This window comes from Brassica napus, chromosome C8 (assembly GCF_020379485.1).
Source record: "Brassica napus cultivar Da-Ae chromosome C8, Da-Ae, whole genome shotgun sequence".
NCBI lineage: Eukaryota > Viridiplantae > Streptophyta > Magnoliopsida > Brassicales > Brassicaceae > Brassica > Brassica napus.
The window spans coordinates 43,251,072-43,275,439 of record NC_063451.1 but is presented as its reverse complement, the minus strand read 5'-3'; the positions used below and the strand labels follow the sequence as shown (position 1 = coordinate 43,275,439).

The 24,368-nt window shown below is 35.0% G+C and overlaps 4 protein-coding genes, 1 non-coding gene and 1 pseudogene across 7 annotated transcripts; 4 read left to right on the top strand and 2 right to left on the bottom strand.

Annotated features, from left to right (window-relative positions):
• Positions 1 to 244: 244 nt before the first annotated feature.
• Positions 245 to 2,261, top strand: LOC106413468 (annotated as a pseudogene).
• Positions 2,262 to 2,428: 167 nt separating this feature from the next.
• LOC106413942 (nicotinamidase 1) lies at positions 2,429 to 3,823 on the bottom strand. The gene is made up of 5 exons (XM_013854668.3): positions 3,539 to 3,823; positions 3,248 to 3,431; positions 3,036 to 3,169; positions 2,758 to 2,943; positions 2,429 to 2,645 (listed from the first exon to the last, which is right to left on the bottom strand). Exons 1-5 carry the CDS (start codon positions 3,683 to 3,685, stop codon positions 2,565 to 2,567), a joined length of 732 nt encoding a protein of 243 aa, XP_013710122.1. The 5' UTR covers positions 3,686 to 3,823; the 3' UTR covers positions 2,429 to 2,564.
• Positions 3,824 to 3,876: 53 nt separating this feature from the next.
• TRNAA-CGC lies at positions 3,877 to 3,949 on the top strand. Its single transcript has one exon. It is a non-coding gene; the product is annotated as a tRNA-Ala (tRNA).
• A 2,118-nt stretch (positions 3,950 to 6,067) lies between these two features.
• On the top strand, positions 6,068 to 9,394 carry LOC106411642 (KH domain-containing protein HEN4-like). Its single transcript, XM_048765053.1, has 6 exons — positions 6,068 to 6,747; positions 7,427 to 7,870; positions 7,959 to 8,195; positions 8,289 to 8,671; positions 8,766 to 8,874; positions 8,947 to 9,394. The coding sequence occupies exons 1-6, from the start codon at positions 6,154 to 6,156 to the stop codon at positions 9,073 to 9,075; spliced, it is 1,896 nt and encodes a 631-aa protein (XP_048621010.1). The 5' UTR covers positions 6,068 to 6,153; the 3' UTR covers positions 9,076 to 9,394.
• Positions 9,395 to 10,264: 870 nt separating this feature from the next.
• On the top strand, positions 10,265 to 15,450 carry LOC106415697 (kinesin-like protein KIN-14R). 2 transcript variants are annotated; one of them, XM_048765052.1, is made up of 19 exons: positions 10,265 to 10,635; positions 10,786 to 11,084; positions 11,171 to 11,342; positions 11,447 to 11,517; positions 11,607 to 11,790; positions 11,896 to 12,005; positions 12,088 to 12,187; positions 12,273 to 12,359; positions 12,448 to 12,624; positions 12,708 to 12,981; positions 13,066 to 13,227; positions 13,324 to 13,539; positions 13,622 to 13,659; positions 13,744 to 13,907; positions 13,991 to 14,233; positions 14,319 to 14,384; positions 14,470 to 14,595; positions 14,694 to 14,759; positions 14,850 to 15,450. In XM_048765052.1, exons 1-19 carry the CDS (start codon positions 10,428 to 10,430, stop codon positions 15,333 to 15,335), a joined length of 3,249 nt encoding a protein of 1,082 aa, XP_048621009.1. In that variant the 5' UTR covers positions 10,265 to 10,427; the 3' UTR covers positions 15,336 to 15,450. The 2 variants fall into 2 exon arrangements, with proteins under 2 accessions (XP_048621009.1, XP_022563698.2); XM_022707977.2 differs by having other exon boundaries at positions 10,266 to 10,635; positions 10,783 to 11,084.
• A 979-nt stretch (positions 15,451 to 16,429) lies between these two features.
• Positions 16,430 to 22,359, bottom strand: LOC106415698 (probable rhamnogalacturonate lyase B). Of its 2 annotated transcripts, none has more exons than XM_048765051.1 (16): positions 22,088 to 22,359; positions 21,821 to 21,933; positions 19,918 to 19,996; positions 19,738 to 19,853; positions 19,532 to 19,582; positions 19,265 to 19,384; positions 19,044 to 19,163; positions 18,835 to 18,970; positions 18,510 to 18,680; positions 18,223 to 18,378; positions 17,995 to 18,101; positions 17,795 to 17,885; positions 17,570 to 17,711; positions 17,304 to 17,463; positions 17,047 to 17,163; positions 16,430 to 16,929 (listed from the first exon to the last, which is right to left on the bottom strand). In XM_048765051.1, the coding sequence occupies exons 2-16, from the start codon at positions 21,916 to 21,918 to the stop codon at positions 16,566 to 16,568; spliced, it is 2,028 nt and encodes a 675-aa protein (XP_048621008.1). In that variant the 5' UTR covers positions 21,919 to 21,933; positions 22,088 to 22,359; the 3' UTR covers positions 16,430 to 16,565. The 2 variants fall into 2 exon arrangements, with proteins under 2 accessions (XP_048621008.1, XP_048621007.1); XM_048765050.1 differs by having other exon boundaries at positions 21,821 to 21,938; positions 22,088 to 22,358.
• Positions 22,360 to 24,368: the final 2,009 nt, after the last annotated feature.

The window sequence follows — 24,368 nt, the reverse complement described above, 5'->3', positions numbered from 1 at the left end:
ATTTTGTTAGATTTTTTCTCAACAGATTTTATTATTCATAAAACTAAAATTTAAATTTATAGTTAAAATGGATTTGTTATTAATATTTTTATAATTATTTAGAAATGTTATACATTAAATAAACTAATGTAAACAATAAAAAAATTATTTGAGTATATGGACCTAAATTTCTAGTATGACTATTAAATAAACTAATGTAAACAATAACAAAACAAAAGGTGTGTGATCATATAGAGGGAAGAAGATGCTGCAGAGAGCTGCGAGTAACGCGTAGTCATGGTGGTGGGCGAGTCATATTCGTACCAAACAATCTAAATGGCTCGAACAAAACCTTCAAGGTATATTCATATGCACACGTATCTATCTGTTTGATTGCGTATGGCTAACATACGAAAGAGAAAAAAGGTTGAGATCTGTTGTTGAAAATTTACAGATATTGAAGAGAAGGTGCAATACGTGTTGAAGCTACTACAAGAAGACAGGAGACTCATTCGCCAAGCGAGCAGAGACCAGAACTCATAACCTTCGTCGAAGAAACTTTCAGAGCTTACAGAGGTTTAGGCGAGCGTTACGACCACATCTCCACAGAGCTTCAAAACGCCAACACCACCATCGCCTCTGTCTTCCCTGACCAAGTCCCAAACTTCGCAATCCACGACGATGGCGATCCAAAATTCGTTAAAAGACAGAACTCCCTGACAAAGACTTGAAGGCTACCAAGAAGCTTCAGCCGAGGAAGTCACACAGGTGGTGCTACCAAAGTGGTCGTCAAGATCTCTGGTTTGAGCAACTCCGAGGCTAAAGAAGAGATCCTGTCGCTGCAGACGGAGATGGAGTTTGTGAAGAGCGTCAAGGAGAAGCAAGAGAGGAATTGCTGTTTGCAAGACGAGTTCGGGGAGGGGGTTTCGATTTCGATCGAAGACGAGGAAGCGAGGAGGCTGATGACCGAGACAGCGATCAAGTCGTGTAGGGAGAAGCTGGCCGAGCTGCGGGAGAGGCAGGAGAAGTCTTGCGGAGAAGCTGGAGAGGAGCGCGCGAAGATTGAGGAATCTAGAGAGAGGCTTAGGTCGATGGCGAGTCGGCTTCATGAGGTGAAAATGGAAGCTGAGAAGAGGTGTTTCTGGAGAGATTGAGAAACATGAAAAGGAAGTGACCAAAGAGAAGAGTGAAAGCTCTGAACAAACTCACAATGTGACAACAGAAACAGAAGATAATACCAAAAGTCCACAATCTACTGAAAAAGTAGATTCTGAGAAGAAAGATTCTGTGCTTCTTGATAACGTTTTGGAGAAGCAAATGTCTTCTAAAGGATCTGATAACACTTCCAATAGCGAACCGGACTGGAAAGAGATGTTCACCAAGGGAATGGAGAACAGAGAGAAGCATTTGCTTACCGAGTACACAACCATTCTAAGGAGCTACAAGGACGTGAAGAAAGATTTGGACGAAACAAAAACAAACAACGCCACAAAAGACGACGAGAAGAGAAAATGAGCCTCCTCCTGCTGCAGAAGGATCTTTCTAATACCAACGACTTGACTGAAACCGATGACTATTCAATCCCAATCACACCTGCGAGGAACAGTTCAGGCTGAACATCAACGAGCTACTAGAGGAGAATCTTGACTTCTGGCTACGTTTCAGCACGGCGTTCGGGCAGATACAAAGCTACGACACGTCAATAGAAGATCTCCAAGGCGAGATATCGAAGCTGGACGGAAGCATCACGGCTGTGAGATCAGACGTTAGACCGCTTTACCTCCACTTACGGGAGATAAACACAGACCTCGGCCTCTGGCTTGAGAAAAGCGCGGCGCTGAAAGAGGAGCTGAAAGCGAGGTTCGAGTCTCTATGTAACATTCAGGAAGAGATCACTAAAGCACTGAAGTCGAGCGCCGAGGACGACGACTTCAGGTTCACGAGCTACCAGGCTGCAAAGTTTCAAGGAGAGGTGTTGAACATGAAGCAGGAGAACAACAAGGTGGCTGACGAGCTGCAGGCGTGGCTGGATCGCATCACGGCGCTTCAGATGGAGGTTGGCAGGATTCTAGGGAAGGTGAACGACGAGTTTGATCTTTCGGGTTCGAAGAAAGAATCAGATCCTGGTGGTCTCCGGCATTCGGACAGTCGCTCGAGGGTGTGCCATTGAGGTCGTTTATATTTGGCTCTAAGCAGAAGAGAGCTAAGCCGTCTATATTCTCGTGCATGCATCCCTCACTGTATAGAAAGATGAAGGCTTCTACATAGGTAAACATTTACATTATTCAAAATACAGATTCGTAAACTGTAACTTGTTACTTTTTGCGAGATTGAAACACTAGTTTTGTGTGTTGGCTTGTCCTTTTTGAGTATTGTTAGATTGTTTATAGCTTTTTACTGGAGAAACAAGAGGACTGTCTCTCCAGTTTCTTTGTATGTCTCAGAACCATTACAAGAGAAACAGCTTTTGTGTGTTTTTATTTGTTCATTTGTATTACAACATAAAAAAAATGGCAAACTCAACAATCGACTGAATCAATCGAAATCAAAAATGATATAAGTTTTCTTGAGAGATAGTCTTTCTTTCAAGGATCAAAAGAAACTTGAGAGACTACCTTAGCTCCTCTTCCTTTAGCCATGTATAGACCTACATGGTGCATCATCTCCTGATACAAAGAAACAAGAAGATGAGCCGATTCAAAAGTCACCAGAGAAAAAAGAAACTAATGATGCTAAAACTTCAGAAGCATCAAAGTTTTCAAAAGAGAAATTTTATACCTGAGGATGAGCCTGAGCGCCTTTAATGTCTTTTGCGACATGAAGAGGAAGGTCATAAGTGGCGCATCCACGTGAGTAAACTATCACATCTTCCAAAGGAGGAAGAACACTATGGTTTCGAGCAGAGAGTACAGTAGCCACAAAATCAAACACACATATGTCTGTGCAGATACCTACAACCACAATCTTTAGACCATCCCCCCCAAGACACAGGGATGATCAAGTTAGTTCAAGATGTAACTAAAAGCATCAAACAGAAGTGAGGAAAGAAAGCTTACAACTTTGATCTGTTTCTCCTTAACCCAATCCACAAACTTATTAGAACCGTCTTTCTCCATCGAACCCACAAACCCATTAATGCAGTCCTTCCGCATAAGAGTGGCACAAGTCTCACTTTCAAGCCACTGTAGAGCTGATTCATCATATCATACAAAAGTAAGTCACTGGTTTCAGAAGCTAACAAGACTTTGCAAGAGAGAGAGGAAACTACCAGGAACAAGTTCTGCTTCTTGAGTTCCTATGATGCAATGAGGAGGATAAGGGATCTCCGGAACATCGGGATGGTGAGAGTCTAGAAACGCAAAGACGGGCCAATTACGATCGCAGAACTCTCTTGCGAGCATTGCAGATTCCTCCACCATCTTCGATATCTGCTCGTTGGGCTTCGTTGGAGCCTGCAGAATCAAAAAGGGGCAAAGCTTTACTTGAATTGTAAACGTATGATATGAGTCAAGCAATATCACAAACACTTGGTGGGCATGATTTGATTAGAAATTAGAACCATGTTGCCGGAGCCAACGGTGCAGAAACCATTGACCACGTCGACGATGACGAGACCTACGCTCGAGTCTGGGTTCAGAAGAAGAGACTCCTCGTCCACTGGGATCTCCTTCTTTAGGTGATCAAATATCGTTTCATCAGTAGCCATGATCGATGCGAGTTTTTAAGAAAATTCGAAAACTCCCTACAGAAAAACAGAACACAAAAGGAATAGAGAGTTTTGATTTGGTCTTCTGTCTGTTTTTTTGACCAAATATTTCTCCGTCTCCTTTGATACGGTTTGAAAATGCGGTTTTCGATGTTAAAATACATAATAGACGTTATGAACTTTCAACAATTGGGGGTGTAGCTCATATGGTAGAGCGCTCGCTTCGCATGCGAGAGGCACGGGGTTCGATTCCCCGCATCTCCATTTTTCTGTTTGATATTTTTGCTGGCCGTCTGAAAACCAGATTATGGTGGACCTACTAACACAAATAAAAGCCCGTTACGATATTAACGTTCTGAAAAAGAGTCGTTTTTGGGTTTACGTTGTTTAATACAAAGGGTAATTTTTAAGGTTTGATCCGAGCAACTTTGGGATACAGACATTAAATAATAAATACGGTCTGGAAAGTAGGTTCGAATATTGAAAAAGACAAATGCACTCTGAAAAAGATGATTTTCTTGTTTATTAATCTTTGATTTTCTAGTTAAAATATCGACCGTATGAACTTTGGATTCCCAGATGTTAACCCCAAGACCCGCTAGAGCCTCTATGATTGTTGGATACGTTTAACCCCAATAAACGCACTGAAATAATAACCTAAGCGAAACTCGTGGAGATTTAATAGATTTACGCGTTTCTACCAAACAGTGATTTTTATTGAACCTTTTAGATTGTTGTGAATTTTTTATTTTTCCAAAATGTTCAACATCAAAATAGTAAGAACTGAATAAAAGACAAAAATAAATAAAGATTGTTACCTAAAATTTTACAAAAATATGAAAAACACAAAACGATATATTCCCTCCGTTTCATTCCCTCCGTTTCATTTAGATATAAGTTTTAGAAAAAAAAATTGTTTCAACAAAGATAGATTTATTATGTTTTCTATACAAAAATTACAAATTTCAATAAAACTAATTAGATTTATTGAAATACTGTTGGTTAAAAAGCATTGTAATTTGATAATTTAAAAAAAAAAAAATGTATGATTAATGTGTTTTTTTAATATGTGTGAAAATACCAAAACATCTATTTTCAAGAAACCAAAGAAGTATCATTTTGTAAATTTTTATATTTTTCAAAATTCAAATTTTAGTTAAATAGCAAAATTATATTGATAATTAAATAGATGAAATGAGAAAACTATAATGATTGTTATAAATATTCACATTAACGAAACTAGTCGCTTCACCGTCACTTGTGTAGAAAAGAGAAAACACTCTTTAAGAGCATCTTCAAAAAAAGAACTCTATTTTGAAGTTTCCAAAACTCTATATTTGAAGTTTCAATGTGTTTTTCTCCAAAAGTAAACCTAACTTCAAAATTATTTATATTTTACACTATGGTCTTTATATTTGTCATAGTTGATGTAAATTCATAAAACTTATATAAATAACTAGTACATATATATAAATATTACAGAAAGATTAATTAGAAAATCTTACACTAAAATATAAAATTATAAATAAAAGTACATAATTAAATATTAAACTGCAAGCAAATACTACATTATTCCATAAAATTATTTCCGTAATGCTCTCATATATAATCAACTAGTGCGTTTCAAAGTAAGAAATGATTCTCTTTATTTTTTATTTGTAGATTACGAGCCAAAAATTGTTGAAAACGGAAATCCTCATAATATACCCGCTGATAGTTTGATATCATCAAACGAAAAAATCCTTGATCTTTTAAACGAAAGTGCAACAAGCAGGGAAAAATGTCATGAGATGATTGAATTACGACCGCAAAATGAAGGAAAAAAATTAGCTTTTAAAAAAGTAAAAGAGGAAAATAAAATATTGTTAAAAAACTTAGCTTCTATCGATGATGTTAATATTCTTGAATACATTCGATCTGAACAAGAAAGAATCGTACGAAAAAGGCGTCAAGAGCAACAACAACAATCATCTTCGGTTACACAAAATTTGTTTGGACAATATTTTGGAGATTTGAGAGGTTCTGAAGCAAATTTACCAGACTATTAGTGTTGTTATAATATTTAAATTGAGTAATAATTATGTCTTCATATGTCTTTTTAATAAGTTTTTATTATGGTTTTTTGTAATATTCTTGTTGTTTAATTCTAGTTTTAAAATATTATAAATCTTGTTTTAAATTTTTTATTTAATTTCATGTGTAAAACTTAAATTTATAAAATAAATTTGAAATATTTATGAGATATAAAAGTTTTAAGGATTAAAACAATAAATAATTTTTTAAAAAAAAATTATAAATATAATGTATAATTGTAATGAACAAAATGCAAATAAAAATAGGAAATTCGAAGTTTTGAAAAGTAAACCCGTAGTTTCACTCTTAAAATTTTGAAGTTTAGAGAAAAAAACTAGTTATAAAGTTTCTTGTGTAGATGCTCTGACAGAGCAAAGATTCCTCCTTTCGCCGCCATGAATAACCGCCGCGGAACAACAGCCTCCGCATCAAATCCAAATCGACGATTACAGCGACGCCAGGTGATCCACGTGCTACCGGACGAGACGGCCTTACGAGTCGTCTGCCACGCGTCGGTCATCGGCGGCATAATCGGATCAAACGGCCGCGTCGTCTCCAACCTCCGCCGCGAAACCGGCGCCAAAATCCACTGCGAGTCTCCAACCAGCGGCTCCGACCACTCGGTCGTGTTCATCGTCGGCTCGAACGCCGTCGACAAAAGCTTCCTGCTGACGGACAGAGTGGGAGACTACTCATCCGGCGGCGAGCGCGAGGGCTGGGTGACGTGCGAGGTCTCCGCCGCTCAGGCGGCGCTGATTAGGGTTTTGGAGAGGTCGTGGGCGGTTCTCGGGGAGAAGGATAGCGGCGGAGTGGTGGCGGAGGAGGAGGGTAAAGAAGCTTATTGTGGGATGCTAGCTGATCGGAGTCAGATTGGAGCTGTGTTGGGGTTGGGTGGGAAGAACGTGGAGTGGATGAGGAGAAACTCCGGCGCCACGATTAGGGTTTTGCCTCCTCCGAGTTGTGGTGCTAACAGTGATGAACTGATTCAGGTATGTTCTGTCTCTCTTGTGGTCAACTTTGAAGTCAAAGTTTAAGTCTTTGGAGTTTCTCCATTTCAGTCAACTCTTCTTCCAAAGTTTATTATAATGAAAGTGAAGTTGATATATAAGATGTGAGAGTGTGTTTGATGTTAGTAGTAGAAGAATCAATAACATTCCTGAAAAATGATTTATGATCAATGTTTAACAAAAAAAAAAACTGTGATTTTTAAAGTAGCCTTTTGCAGCAATTTTTTGTAGTTTATGATAATGATTATATAAGATGTGAGAATGTGTCTGATTTTGAGCATGTAGAAGAAGCAATAACATTGGTGTTGGTGAATGTAAACGCCAATCTACTATTTTTAACATTCATCAAGCTTTTTGAAAAGTGATATATGATCAATGTTTAACAAAAAGCTATGATTTTTAAAGTAGCTTTTGCATTATTCATCTTAATGTTTCAGCTAGATTACAGGCGATGTCTTAGGTCCAAGTGATGTATGATCAATGTTTAACAAAAAGCTATGATTTTTAAAGTAGCTTTTTGTAGCATTTTTTGGAGTTACTTCATTCATCTAAGTGTTACAGCTAATTCTCTATGGAAGTTGTGTTGCTTTTTTGGTTTTGATTTGTGAATGTCGTAGCTGTGAAGATAGATTAGTTAATTATCTTCGTTTCTGTACATTAGATTACAGGCGATGTCTTAGCTGTAAAGAAGGCACTTGTCATGGTATCAACTTTTCTTCAAAACTCTCCACCTCTCAACGGCTATCCACCGCCACTTTGCAGCAAACCTTATGATACCAACGGAGACTCAGAGGATCCGCATTCTGAGTTTTTCCCCAACCTGCGTTCTTCTTCTTCGTTGCCTAATATCGCTTCAGAAGCTGCTGCATCTACTAGCCATTCGCCGCCACCACGATACGAAGAAGGAAACAGCTTTCACGGTTCCAAAGATACAGATAAGAAGGTTGTGTTCAAAATGATCTGCACAAGTCTTGCAGCCGGGGGCATCATTGGGAAACAAGGAACTATCATCAGAGCTCTGCAGAACGAAACGGGTGCTTCTATCTCGATTGGAGCTCCGTTGAAAGCATCCGGTGGACGAGTTGTTACCATCTCTGCACGTGAGGTAAGCTTTTGATCCTCTCGCTCCCTGCTACATTTTTTTTTTTGATCTGATCACACTAATTCGCTTTGTTTTTCTTGGTTTTTTAAAGAGCCTCGAGTCACGGTTCTCTCAGGCACAAAAAGCTCTGGTTCGCGTCTTTACAAGGTCTGTTGAGATTGATGTTGGGAAAGGTCTGTTTCCTGGTGCTTTAGTGAAAGCCAAGTTAGTGGTACCGTCACAGTTTGCTAATGACGTGATTGGAAACAAAGAAGCAAATGTTGATGTACACATCTCAGTAGGTGGCCAGACTCTGGACTGTATCTCAGAAAATGAAATGCTTATAGAGGTAAAAGCTTCTTCTTTTTTTTACCTATAGAGATGAGAAGATTTAAAGGAGATTTGCTCTTTTTTTGACTCTTTGATTGTTTTTTTTTTATAGATTATGGGAGAGTATAGGCATGTAGAGAAGGCGTTGTCTCATGTTTCTTCTAAACTAAGGGAGAATCTATTGCCAAGGAAGGACTTGGAAGTAATGAGAGCTAGAGTTGGTAATCCGTATGAAAATGGAGAAGCAAACTATAATCTGCAACCATCACAGCAAGTAAGAGGCGATTCTCTCTCGGTATCAGATGGTGAACAAGACGTGAAGATGGTCAGAAGCGGTACAGAAGTTATGAAATCGATCGGTGACTTGATGCACACAGAGGCAGTTAATGAAGCCAACGGCTCTACACCACCAAGTTTGCTGGAGAATGACTTGACACAGGGGATGAAACAGTTTAACCTTTCTGGCAACGGAGACATCTCTTTTCTACCACCACGGTCTGTTACTTCTTGCCAACAATAATGTATCTGTTTTTGTCAAACAGTCTCCTGACATCATTTTTGTTTGGGTGTTTTTATTTTTGGGAAGCAGGGGTAAAGGTGTATCTTTGAGAAACGTTACCTTGGAGCTAGCTGTGGAGAAGGATGCTCTTGCTGCACTCTACGGAAGAGATGGAACCGGTCTAGATAATCTACAACAGGTGTTTCTTCTGTACTTGAATCATTTTTGGAAGTTGATAGAGATTCTAATCAGTTTTGGGTACTTGTAATAGATTTCAGGAGCTAGAGTGGATGTGAAGGATGCTCCTACAGAAGGTGAAACAATGGTCTTACTCTCTGGGAATCCTGAGCAAACCCGTACAGCCATGTCTTTGATCGTTTCAATCCTTGCTGATCATTGATAACACCAAGCGATCAGAGATATTACACATTCTATTGTTGCGTTTTGCAGCTGCTACGTTTTTTTTTTTTTTGTAAATGGAGATGAGTTGTTTTATCCCAAATGGCAGTGATTCTCTCTTATCCCAAATGGCAGTGATTCTCTCTATTACACATTCTATTTTTGATGGATTCCGGGTCAAATGGCAGTGATTCTCTCTTATTTTTACACTAATTTCGGAATCCATCAAGCTTTTTTTGTTTGTTTGATCTCATCTGCTTCAAGCTTGTATCTAAAAGAAAACATTTGCACTGTGCAAACATAATATGTTTTTTTTCTTACTCTTACGTCAATATCATCAACCGGCCAGAGTAGTTCTGGGCTTAAAAACCGTCGGTAGAGGATCCTAACCGATCTGAAAAGTGTGGTTTGGTTCGCATTCTGTTTAAAATAATTCCAAGGGTTTCTCTATATAACTGATTTGATGTCGGTATGATTTATGCGGAGCTGTCAAAACAATGAAATACACATGCAAAGATTACAGATCTAAGTTTCATTCAGATATTTAAATTTTAGTCTCAGTTCAGTTTGGATTTTTGCGATTTTGGTTTAATTCGAATATCTATATAAGTTACAGAAACAAATTAAATTTTTTGATATACTTTAAAATCTAAAAAAAATAACAAATAAATTTAAATAATATATTTAAAATATTTAAAATTAATATGAAAAACCAATAGCATTTAGGGTATTTCAGGGTTTCTATTTCGGATATTTTAAATATTTTAAATAAATCTGAGTATTTTAGATATATGGATATTAAATCTAAAAATAATTAACATATTTAAATATATAGTTATGAATTAGGTATTTTTGGGTGTATTCGAAATTTTAGTTCATATCCAATTTTTCATATACACCAAAATATTATACCCGTTTAAATATTTTATAAGTCTCGGTACAACTTTTATCAATCGGGTTCGCTTTGGACCCAAAATTTTGTCCAGCCCTGTAAATATACCATCTTTTGTAATTTGTTGTTTAATAATTTTTCTTGAGAATCTGTACAATACCTATTTGAAAATCGAAGCGACTCTCATAACCCGAGACCCGAACGCTTTTGTTTAAATTTAATACGGACTTTACACCGCCCAAATAACTTACAACAAAGCCCATTATAAAAAGCGTAGACCCATTGTTAACTCTTAACGGTCGTCTTAGATAGATATTCAAAATTTAAAACGCCAATCGCAGAAAAGGAAAAGAAATATCCTCACGCCTCTCTATCTTTATTTTCACCACTAAGCTTTTCATTTTCTTCTTCATCTGAAGAGAGATAACGAGAAAACGAAAGAGAAGAAACAAACAGGCTTAATGGATGATGTTCAGATCAACGCGGTGGATCCAAACGCGACCTCCTCATCCGATTCACCACCGGAGATTCCCGATCCCCAACTCGTTAGCGACACAACTGAGAAATCAAAGATCGGAGACACACCCATGGACGAGCGCGACGATTCCATGGTCTGCGATCCCAATTCAAGACTCGTTCTCAGCGGTTTCACTAAAGCTAATCACTCAGGTAGCTTCCGATTTCAAATTTTACATACTCCCGAGTTTTCTCGATCTGGGTCTCTAGGGTTTAGGGTTTCGCCTAATTACCACTGGATCTAGCCTTATAAGCTTGTGTATTGAGTAATTTACTTGTTGTTGTTGTTTGTGAAAGCAGCAGATGATACCATCATGTTCATAAATGCTGGAGGAGCTGATTCGAAGGTGCTAGATCCCGAGATGAGTATCCTCAGAGACACCTATTTCGAAGGAGGAGGTGTGCTGAGAACAGATGAGTCTATCCTCGAAGGAGGAGACTTGCCGTTCATCTACCAGTCAGCTCGTGTGGGGAACTTTAGCTACGGGATAAACAATCTTCTTCCTGGAGAGTACTTTGTGGATTTCCATTTCGCGGAGATTGTTAACACCAATGGACCTAAAGGGATTAGAGTCTTTAATGTCTATGTTCAAGATGACAAGGCAAGTTGGACCAACTAAAGATTGTTTTTTTTTTGGTTTGTTCGTGTAGTTATGAATGAGAGTTTTGATTGATTCTTTTGTTTTAGGTCTTATCTGAATTCGATATCTTCTCGGTGGTTGGCGCAAACAGGCCTCTTCTGTTGGTTGACTTAAGGGTCGTTGTAGTGGATGATGGCTTGATAAAGGTTAGGTTCGAAGGAATCAATGGAAGTCCAGTGGTTTGTGGGATTTGTCTCAGGAAAGCACCACAGGTTTCAGGTAACGATGCTGCTCTCTTCTCTTGTTTATGGTTTTGTTTAAGGTTTTTAATAGGGACCTCAAAGTTTTCAGTTTTCTAACTCATTGTTTGCATTCATGTACAGTTGTAAGGACATCACAAGATTATATTAAGTGTCAAAACTGTGCTACCGAAATAGAGATTTCTCCGGCTCGGGTACTGTTTTGACTAGCCTGCTGGCTCTTATATCTTAAGGTTAATGGACTATACCTTAAGTTTCTTCTTTTATGTTGATATCTGAGCAGAAGAGGCTTATGCGAGCAAAAGCTCATGAGAAGTATGAGAAGAAGATAGAAGAGCTTTCTGAACGATACCAACATAAGTCAAACGAGTGCCACGAAGCATGGATGTCACTGACCTCTGCCAATGAGCAACTAGAGAAAGTGATGATGGAACTCGACAATAAGATGTATGAGGCACGCTCTCTAGGTAATGCAGAAATTCCCTTTTTTTGTCAATCCGAATTTGTACTTTCTATATCTTTTTATTTGACGGAGGGTTTCTTGTTTTTAATTTGATGCTTACTTAAATCAGACCAAACTGTGGAGACGCAAGCAGATTGTTTGAACAGTATCACTAGCAAGTACGAGAATGACAAGAGACATTGGACCACTGCAATTGCTAGTCTACAGGAGAAAATAGAGGTAGCTTGGTGTTTCCTCATGTATTGTTGTATCAAAGCCTCTCCGCAACGTACTTGGAATCTATTAAACTGTTTATGTGCAGATAATGAAAAGGGAACAATCTCAGCTATCCCAGGAAGCACACGAATGTGTGGGATCGATTCCTGAATTGTACAAAATGGTTGATGGAGTTCAGGCACTTGGTGTGTTTCCTCTCTTTTAGTTCTTAAAATGGGGTTTAAAGAGGCACTTTCATGAATGCATGACATGTAAACTCGTTAAAAACAGTTTCACAGTGTGAGGATCTCAAGCAGAAGTACAGCGAAGAGCAAGCAAAGCGAAAGGAGCTATATAACCATATACAAGAGACTAAAGGCAAATAATTCTTATCTTTACCTGATCATTTGCCTTAGCTTCTTGACATCACAACTTATGAATCTACTAACAGCATCCCTTTTATCAGGCAATATTAGGGTCTTTTGTCGTTGCCGCCCTTTGAATAAAGAGGAAACATCAACGAGGTGTGCCACAGCTGTTGACTTTGATGGAGCAAAAGATGGAGAGCTTGGTGTTGTTACAGGAAATAATTCCAAGAAGAGTTTCAAGTTTGACCGAGTTTATACACCAAAAGATGGTCAAGGTAGTGTTGTGACATGGTCACGTTATATCATCTTAAGCATAAATAACACAGATTTCTAACAAAGTTTCTTTCTTGTCTTGCAGTTGATGTCTTTGCAGATGCTTCTCCTATGGTTGTTTCAGTGCTAGACGGCTACAATGTGTGTATCTTTGCATACGGGCAAACAGGAACAGGGAAGACGTTTACAATGGAAGGTACCCCACAGAACAGGGGTGTCAACTATAGAACCGTTGAGCAGTTATTTGAAATTGCTAACGAAAGGCGAGAGACAATTTCATATAATATTTCTGTTAGTGTCCTTGAGGTCTACAACGAACAGATAAGAGACTTATTGGCAACATCACCAGCCTCAAAGAAGTAAAAATCTCTACTTATACACACAACTAAAACATAGACTTTTTACAGAGCTTGATCGCAATATTTATTGATATGGTTACTCAGGTTGGAGATCAAACAATCATTTGACGGATCCCATCATGTTCCTGGGTTAGTTGAAGCAAAAGTGGAAAATATAAATGAAGTGTGGAATGTGCTTCAAGCTGGGAGCAATGCAAGAGCTGTTGGATCCAACAACGTGAATGAACATAGTAGCCGCTCTCACTGGTATATTCGGATTTATGCCCCTCTCACGATGTTGTTTGAATGTTTGGCTTTCCTCTCACTATGAGGGTTGCTTGACATATTAATTTTTCTTCGCAGCATGCTCTCTATAATGGTGAAAGCGAAGAACCTGATGAATGGTGACTGCACAAAAAGCACGCTTTGGCTTGTTGATTTAGCAGGAAGTGAGAGGTTGGCAAAGACTGACGTGCAAGGTGAGCGTCTGAAGGAGGCACAGAACATCAATAGATCGCTATCAGCTCTTGGGGATGTGATTTATGCATTGGCTACAAAGAGCAGTCACATTCCATACAGGTTAGTCTATATCTCTCTCCGTCTCTGTTATGAGCTTAATAATATTGTCTGCCTTGACACTTTTCCATTTGTTCATTTTCAGGAACTCAAAATTAACTCACCTGCTTCAAGATTCACTGGGTAAGAATCTTTTTTGACCTTTTTCATTAGGATCAATCCGTGGTTACACTGTGCTAAACCTGTGTGAATGTGCAAATGATGCAGGAGGTGACTCCAAGACGCTGATGTTTGTGCAAATCAGTCCTTCTGAGCACGATGTGAGTGAGAGTTTAAGTTCACTAAACTTTGCAACTCGTGTTAGAGGGGTTGAGTTGGGTCCTGCGAGGAAGCAAGTTGATACCGGTGAGCTTCAGAAGATGAAAGCAATGGTATGACTTCTGAAAGGCTTATGTTTTGATCTTCCTGGATTGTGTCACAGCTTTTCTTACTGCTCAATGTAAATCTTTTAAAGGTGGAGAAAGCAAGGCATGAAAGCCGATCTAAAGAGGAATTGATAAAGAAGCTGGAAGAGAACATACAGAACCTGGAAGGTAAGAATAAAGGAAGAGACCATTCATACCGAAGTCTCCAGGAAAAGAACAAAGAGCTTGAAAGCCAGCTTGAGTCACTGCATAACCAATCGGAAAAGCAAAACGCACAGCTTCAAGAAAAACTAAAAAGCAGAGATGAGACTTGTACCAATCTCCAGCAGAAGGTTCTTTTTTTTTTCCTTTCCGTTTGATGAATGCTTGATTATACTTACCGTTTTATGACTAACAAACCATCTTTTTCATTTAAAGGTCAAGGAGCTAGAGTGTAAGCTTCGGGAGAGACACCAATCAGACTCTGCAGCTTACCAACAGAAGGTTTCCTTTATATCAATGTTGATTGTTACATAAAGCTCATAATGATTGTTATAGACAGTCCAAACATCTTAAATGATGCCTGCAGGTTAAGGATCTTGAGACTAAGTTGAAAGACTCTGAAGGAAACTCCCTTGTGTTGCAACAGAAGGTTAAGGATTATGAGAACAAGTTGAAAGATTCTGAAAGCAACTCTCTTGTATGGCAACATAAGGTTAGGAAGGCTCACTGATTCATTCTCAAACTTTACAATCTTTTTATTTTAAATAAATGTCTCAACATTTCGGTCTTCGATTTGATATGGTGTTTCAGATTAAAGAGCTGGAGAGGAAACAAAAAGACGAGCAAACTCAAGAAGCAGTTTTACTACGACAGAAGGTTAGTTTCATGGATTGTCTCAAGGATCTTCGAGTTTATCAAGTCACCCAGATATGTGATTGATTCCGCATTCTTCTTTGATTTTTGCAGATTAAAGAGCTTGAAGTGAGGCTAAAGGAGCAAGAGCTGCACGTACAGCAAATGGCAGCAACGAGAGAGTTCCCTGATATTGCGAGTGCTACTCCTAACGAAGTGAAAACTTGTTTCAAAGAAGATAACTTTGGGAATGAGAATGCGGAATCCAACAACAACAACATCTTGAGAACATCAAACCGGCTCAAGGCTAGTGCTGCTCGAAGAAACGATTCTTTGAACCTCAATGAGGTGACTAGAAAGAAGAGGGTCTCGAGAAGCGGTGAAACAGAGAACAACGGTGGTGATGAACCTCAGATGAAGGAGAAACGGATCAGGAAATCAGACCCACCAAAAGTTGGTGCCAGATTAACCAGACCAACGAGACCAGTCAGTTCGTCGAACCAAGTCCCTGTGGCTCAGAAGAGAGTTGTTAGCAGAGAACAACAACAAGCTGTGGTCGGGAAAGAGAGAGACCCCAAGAAGAAGATGTGGACCAGATAAGAGAAATAGCTTTTAAATATCTCTCTAATCTCTGTGTGATTTGCTTGATTACATTGATGGTTTATGTAACATACCTTAAGCTTTTTCATTGCCATTGTTTCATTATTGCCTACTACTAGTTGCTTCTCTTGGTTCTTACATGGCTAAAAAGGCAACGGGAACAGAAGAGCATGGGCTAGTGTACATTTCTAAAATATAAACAATATATGATGGTTCTTATATTATATATATTTTTTTAAATTATGTATTTTAGAATGATTCGGAACACTGATTTGGTGACTTTGAACTTATATAAACAATATATGATGATTTTACAAAATATTATGACTGTAGACTACCATTCCGTATCATGTCTTCTACTATATGTTAAAAATGCATAAATCATATCCCCTATACGTTTTATTTGCCGCATGTCCGCTTTACAATCAATTTCACAAAAAAAATGTAACATGTCTAATAAAATTGATAGCATGTTTTATGACCAAATATGACATGAACAATTACATTTAATGTTGATTTATATTTTTGATAAATATTATAGGATATGGTAATAACTCATACATTATATTTAATGTTGATTTATATTTTTTATAAACTTTTTAGAATATGGTAATAACTCATATACCATCATTAAAATAACTCAAATATGACATTACAAATTTTGAAATATTATTTAATTCTATTTTTAAAATTTTAAAATTTTCTAATTTTTTTTTTGAAAAATTATAATTTTTAATCGTAATATCATTAGTTTCTTTTATATATCTACAAATTTTAAAAATGCTTTTAGTTTAAATTTTTATAATTATACGATTTTTGTATCAGTTTTTTTTATTAATTTTATACAAGTTGGTTTAATATATTTAACCAAAAGAAATAGATAAAAAATCTATTTAAGATTATAATTTTAGATATGTACATATATATTCTTTAATATAATTTAAAATAAAAAATTATTTTTATCTTAATTCTATATTTAATCAAATCAAATTTATATTAAAATATTGGTAAAATAGTAAAATCTATAATATTAATAAAAAAATTATTTAAAAAACAAATTGTTGCATATGAGATGCAGGAAAACACCTAGTATAGATTAATAAATTTGGTTTTATTAATATTCACACCCTCGGTATTACATTACATACAAATGAATAAAAACAACTCTAGAAAATAAAATATAAATACCCTCCACGGTAAATTATTTCCACTATAAATCCTATTACTTATTCAAGTTGTAAAAGGACTTTCAAGACGAATATAATCATACATAACACCTTGAAACGGTCCTACACTTCTCGATTGAGTTAAATATATGGTATTATCACCAACACTTAGTAAATCTCCGGCAACGTTGATACTATACAATCTATATAACCCATGAATCCCATGTCTTGCAATGGCATTGTCTTTTCCGATTAAACCGGTCGTGAAAATATGATCGGATTTCGGATTGTTGACCCGAACTTGTAACTCGGAATCAGCAGCTGAGGCTAGAGCTATTCTGAGCGTGTAGAGACCGACACGGTTCACGTTTTCCAGGTTAAATATTATTTGCCATGTCGTTGAATCGTATGTATTATTTCCAGCATTTCTATATTATTATTATAAGAAGCAAAAAAAAAAATTTGGTTTAATATAAGAAAGAATTTGATTAGATAGATGATTTGTCATTTAGGAATTGGGATAGAACTTAATTATATGTAGGTACCTGGTTACATGTGCAAAGAACCAATCTCTTTTATAATCACTAACACCGACTGTGTAGACAAGATCGTTTTGAGGGTATAAATCTGCGTAACGATCCCATAATCCATATTGTCTAAATCTGCATTTTAAAATTCAGTTCAAATTATGTTCTTTATATTCATAAACAACAAAAAATGTCTAAAACTTGGAAATGATGATATCTACTCATAGGTAGTAAAAATATTTATAGATCAGAGTACTTAAGATTATGGTACTAACCTGTCTTGAAGTGGGTTAACATAAAGCTTATTCATAAGTGTAGGATAAGGATCCGGTATATAGAACTCTCCGGCTGTTCGGTCCGGTACACCTATTTCCCACAACGTTGGACCGTTTCTAGGTGGCTCATACACTATAGGCCCTACATTCATCTGACTACCTGCACACCAAGATGAATAGAATGGGCCTTTTAGTGGGGGCTTAAAACTACGAAACCACGATTTTTTTTTCTGCATCTACGTTATGTCACTATGGTAGTATGGTACCTGGAGTGATGGTAATGTTTTGTTCATATTTATAGTCACCGATAAAACCATAACCCCATGCGTAGAGACTATAATTGCCTGCCCTCACATTCTCTATTATGAATCTTCCTTTTCTGTCAGCTTTCGTCCAAAACTGATACCCCTTTTGTCACAAATAAATAAAAATTATTATAGATTATAGCATTTCTACATTTGTATGAAGTATATCTACTATTATTATTATACCTTTGATTCGGTTTGCCATGAACCGGCTTCACCACATGGTGCCAAACCAACAAAAGCAAATTTCCCATATATATTTAGTCTTGACACGTATCTACAACATTATATAATACAAGTAGAATAAGATTAAAATTTTTGTAAGAAATAAATTTTAATTGACAAAAGAAGGTGAAATTATGTTTTAAACAGGGATGCTTATTTACCGGTCTTTGATATAGAATTGACCTTCGATCGTTCCTCTCTGATGAGAAAGAGGATAGTCTTCTGAATTTACAAAATCATAAGGCCAGCTTCTAACTTCTTCAGCCATCTGCGACAATGATGAATGTAAATCTCAAAATTTTCGAAAAGAAAGTTAATATAGTTAAGAAGAACTATATAATAAATTCATTTATTTTTTAAAATATAACATAGAGACATGACAAAAGAACCTGTCGTTTAGCATCTTTCCAGAGACGAAGAGTGGAATCTTTGGGAGAGACAGAGTTGAGATAAGCCAAGACAGGTCCAAAAACCTTCTTCCATGGCTCTCCATTTCTATAATCCATTCTCATCTCTTTCCCCGCGTAATGAGTGCTCGTAAACATCTACAAAACATGATTATTGATCATGATGTACGTGTCGCATGATTAAATACTTAACAAAAGTTTATCAATCAATACATAATGATTATTTGATCATGCATGATTTGAGGTTAAAATAGAGTAAATGGACTCACGGACAGGGTGATGGGTCCCGCGTGAGAGGTGAGGTCTTGCTTGATGGGCCCACCAAGTCGGAATTCATCGCTTGGAGTTATCATCCAAAACCCAACCGGTGGGTCCGACGAGATCCAACCATGAACGTTGTTGTCTTTGTCTTCCATTGAGTACATATACTTATCGTCCACCTGCATCACACCAAATCATTTCCCACAATGTAACAATTATTATATCATAATCTTGAGTTTTGATTAAACTCATCCACATTGTATAATTTAGAACCAAAACCGGTTCTTCGGTTTAGTAGTTTATCCGGTTTATTTCACTAAATTATCATAGTACCTCTCCTTTAAACATAGGGTTCTTCGGGTTTGTCAAGAGAACAGCTTCTCTGTAAGCTAATATCTTAGCATTGTCTCGATCCGCCATGGATGGCATGCTTCTCTGCCGGTCATCAGATATCGCCATGAAATCAAATCTGATATCGTCCCCAAAAATGCAAACTTAATACAAATTTCAGTTAGAAATTAAATAATAAAATGTGTGGTTACTTTTTGGGGTTGAGCTTGAAAACGATCCTAATCTGGTCCATGTCCACGTCGGGCCAATCTTCTAACCTCTCTAATATACCGTACATGTATATTCCGGAGACACCAGTTCGAATAATGTACCTAAAGGGAAATTTATATTCGATGGTAATTATTTACTTTGGAGCCAAAAGTTACACAAATATATATATCTTAGTTAACACTAAACTATATAATATAATTACCTTTTATCTACGTTAAGGGGGACCAAGGAGCCACGTTTCGAGATCGTCCACGTCCTTGTAAATGAAATTTCAACTTGTTCTTCGTTCTGAGTTATGATTTCGAATTTAGTTCCTTCTAGTCTACAAAATACCAAAACTAATGTTACATATCGAACGATCGTTGCAATTATCACTACAAATAAACTATCATATATTGTTACATATATTGAATAAGAATATTCTTTGTATATACTTATATCAAAAATGGCTGCAATAAATTATACTCACTTGTCAATTTCCAATGCCTTTTCCGGTTCATACCATACTACGTCCCAATACCTAATTCCATAAGAATTTATCCAAGAATGCAGTAAGACTTTATTAAATATACAGTTATTTGCATTAATTAGTCGAAGAGAATTGGGTATGTAAACATTGATTTTTCAATATATAATGTGTACCAAACATTAAAATGTGTTAAAAAAAAATCTTACCCACGATCGTCAATTTCGTCGTCCAACACGTTATCGATGCCATTATATTTGATTCCAGTTATCAAACCTTGTGGGCTCGAGAAAGTAACTTGAATAATACCATTATCAACTACCACCTGAAAACCAACATATTCTTCTTATATTATAAAAATAAAAGGACAATATTTGAATATTTCTTACCTTCTCATTACTAACTCTCCTTAGCTGAACTGCTAAGCCTGGTATACTTTGTCCAGGATTTGTGATGTTTAGTTTGTTTCTGCAATAGAAAAATTGTACTTAAAATTTCTTTTGTTTAGAGTATGTGACTGTTTTAGTTATGAATAGGCAATCTTATTCTCAAACGTATTTAAAGTAGTTCAGAAAACTAAATTAGTATATCTTTTATATTAAAATTTACCAATTTATGGGCTCAAAAGCTCTTGGTTCTGCTAATTAGAGTAGGTGATCTGACAAGAATTCAACTCATTCTTGTTTCATTTTAATTTCAACTATAGTAGTTATAGTATGGTACGAACTCCACTTGAGCGTAAAAGGTCAACATTAGTGGAAAGAGTGTTGAAGACGAAAGGAATAATTCTAATGAGGGAACACAAACATCCATCATGTTATGAAAAGGAATAAAGAACATAAATTATTGATGTTTCAAAATACATGATGTTTTGGAGAATTTTTGATGTTTCATAATAGATGAAAGTTTTATATTTTTAATTTTAATTTTATTGGAAACCGTGTGACCAATGATGTTTTATATTTATTTTTAATATTATTTTTTAGGAGAAAATGTATATTTTAATTTTTGTACATACGTCCAAAACATCTGGTAATTTGAAACAGTAGAAATATTATTATATAAATAAATATACCAAATATATTTAGGTTGAAGACCGGTAGTTAAAAAGACATGAAGGTTTAGAGCCGAAAGGGAAAAGCAGTCGAGTATATTTCAAAGTTTTTTGTATTTAAACCTCAATTCCTTAAAACAAATATTCGTTGTTTCTTTTTGTCGTGTAACGTTAATAGACTAATTTTAGACACACGTCTCGCGACGATCTCGGTTTCGAGATTCTCGTCTTTATACGGTTTTACGTTATATACTTATTTTGTATATGTTGTAATTGTAAGTATAATTTTTTCTTCTTCTGATAATTGATATAAATAAATATATAAATAAATAAATAAAATTACTACAAAAGTAAAAAATCAAATAATATTTTGAAAACATTTTAATTTGAGGAATCGAAATAAGTGAAGTTTACTTGGTAATGACAATCCTTAAATACTTTCGTTAATTTTCGTTTATATCTACACTACACATATTTTTTTTTTATTATTTTTTTTTTCGATCAAAAAAAAAATAAAAATAAATATGTGTAGTGTAGATATAAACGAAAATTAACGAAAGTATTTAAGGATTATCATTACCAAGTAAACTTCACTTATTTCGATTCCTCAAATAAAAATGTTTTCAAAATATTATTTGATTTTTTATTTTTGTAGTAATTTATTATATAATAATAAACTATAATTAAAAATGTATTTATTAAATTATTACTGATTTAAAATCATTAAAATTTATAAATTACAGAAATTAATCTTTTCGTAATAAAATTTTATTTATTTATAATATGAGTAAGAAACTGAAAAATGTATAATAACCTTGAAAAGTTAATATGAAAATGGAAACAAGGAAACCTTTGCTTTCTCCTCCGTGTTTTGTTTATTGGGAATTTACAAACATTAATGCTAAACATTTTACTACATGAATTTTGTTAAACTTCCATTTCCTCCCTGAATAGTATAGATAGTTTCTTAATTAGCTAAAAATGTAAAAAAAAAAAACTATAGGCCGGTGAAAAATTACAAAATAGTTGGGACAAAAATAGTAAACACCAGTTTCTGATGAAAAAAGTTAAGACCCTCTGTTTCAGTAAGTTCAACATGTGAACTTAAGAAATTAAAAGCTTCTCAAACCAATTTTGCATTTTAAATAAAAAGTAAGAAAAAGGGAGACGGATGAAAACATGACCCGGCCCGGTCCGGGTGGAGAAAAAACAGAGCTTTGAGTTAAGAGCAAACATACCGTGAGTTCTGAGAATGAACACTTTGAACAAGGAGATGCAGAAGAAGAACTTGGAGCATAACCCAACCCGACTTCTTTCTCGGAGCTCCGAGTTTCATCTCCGCCACAATTCACTAAACTTCTCCGACATAAAAAAAAAACAATTGAAAAGGCAGATACATATATATAAACGGACAAATACGCGTTTGTTTATATATAGACAAGAATTAACAAACCCTTTAAAATGGGTAATATAAAAGATAACTATGAAAGATGAAAAGTAAGTACCTTCTTGATTTTCTTCTGTGTTGGGTTTCTTGGGAAGATACAGTTTGAGGAATGCAGAAGAAGAAAGAAAGGCTTTCCTATGAAGAAGGTAATGTAATCTCTCTCTTTTCTCTGTAAAATTCACTGATTATTCTTTTTAGTTCTCACAATAATCATAGGATTAGAATCTTAAGTAGCTTTATAAATCTCCAGAATCTACAATAAGAGGTGGGGATCGGAGGAGTACATATATATATACATACGTATATGTATATGCTGCATATCTAAATGTGTGCGCGTACGTAATTGATCTAGACCATCTTAATGTTGCAGGTGTGACTTTTTGTTGCCTAACCTTTTTTCATCTTTCTTTATAAAATTAATTAAGAAGAAAAACTGATTTACCAAAATAAGAGAAATATTATATTCTTTGACTAAGATATATAATTTACCCCAACTAATACATTGATAATATAAATAATTAAAAATGTGATGTAAATATAATAACAATAAATTTATTAGTATATATATATATGTAATACAACTAGATCTAAAATGAAAATAATGAATGCATCTTAAACGCAAGATTTTGAAGGCATTTTATAAGGTTTTAATCCATTATTATTTGGAAGCTATGAGATGGTGTTATGTGGATGGAGTTTCAAAGAAGAAAATGATTTTACAGGTCAATGGTGGTTTTCCAGCAAAGGAGGCACATTTGACAATGTAATAGAAGACATCAGATATGTTGAATGTGAAGCTTTAATTTGGACTATGAACTACATAAAAACCTTACGGTTTTCAGAAGTGGTGTCTCAATAAATTATTTTCAACCGGTGAAAATAGTATGTACACCAACAAAATGGTATGCTTTCACTTCCCACATGGATGAATTTTAAAGATATCTAGAGTTCTTCCCTAATTCACAATCAAACATACTTCTAAAGCAAATAAAACAATAGTGTGTTTATACAAGGTGTTCCGAAAATGCCTTATGCTATAGTTTATGCTGATTTAATTTCACCTAATTGCTTGATCAATCGGTGTATGGTTCGTAGTAGAGTAGATATTGTTGGTAATACAATTATTAGTATTTTTAATCTATATTATCTATTAATTCATATTTTAGTTTCAGTATTTTCTCAAATGGAAAATTAGCAACATTCCTTCCAAAGAGAATTTAAAATATTGTCATAATTGGAAGCACATTCCTATATGAGACATCAGAACATTTGTCCATCCCTGATTAACATTTACCATTCAAAAATATGTACATGCATACAAGTTCATTGTATTACAAAGAAAAAGAAACTTTAGCATTACCTCATTGTCTCATGCGCAAAAAGTTTCTTCTACTTTTATTAAAAAAATTAAAATGCTATTGTCATTTTATGATGTAATGAAATTGTTGAATCAAGTTTCACATAAATGTTTTGGTATTTCATTCTATCAATTCATTATATTTATAACATCTAGATTTTAAAATTTGCTGGGAGACACTATATGGATGTGAAATGACAAACATTTTACCTCTCTCCGCAAAGGAGAAAACATTGTATGTACATACATACAATGCATACAACATGTTGTTTTTTCATTTTACATGTATCTCTATAATATTATTTGAGAAGTCAGTTTCCTATGTGTCGCTCACACGTTAACTCTCACGATGGTTGATTATACTGATACCCTTACTGAATTAATTTACATTTAAAATACTATTATTTATTTATTTTATTTAGTTTCCTTTTAAAAAATTTCCGAAAAATTTACACATATAATATAAAAGAATTTTTTTTATAAAGTTAAAAAAAAGAATTGAAAAACGAAAAAATATATATATATATATATAATATGATTTCATAATAAAAGGAAAGTTCACAAAATAGTAATATTACATTTAAAAAATATTTTTAATAACATAAAATATTATTTTGAAGTAATAAAATACTTTCTTTATATCTATGTTTTCTTAGATAAAAATTATAAATATCTATATAATGTGATTTCAATAAAAACAATTTACATAGATAATCCTGATATTAGAAAAAGAAATATTATTTCTTTTAAAACATAATTTTAAACAATAAAAATATTCAAACTAATAAAAATATTTTTATATATCTATATATTTTCTTAGATGATTACGTAAAATAATTAAGTAACATAAACTGATATAAGTAACATAAACAATAAAAAAAATTCAAACTAATAAAAATATTTTTATATATCTATATATTTTCTTAGATGATTACATAAAATAATTAAGTAACATAAACTGATATATGTTTGATTGTCTAAA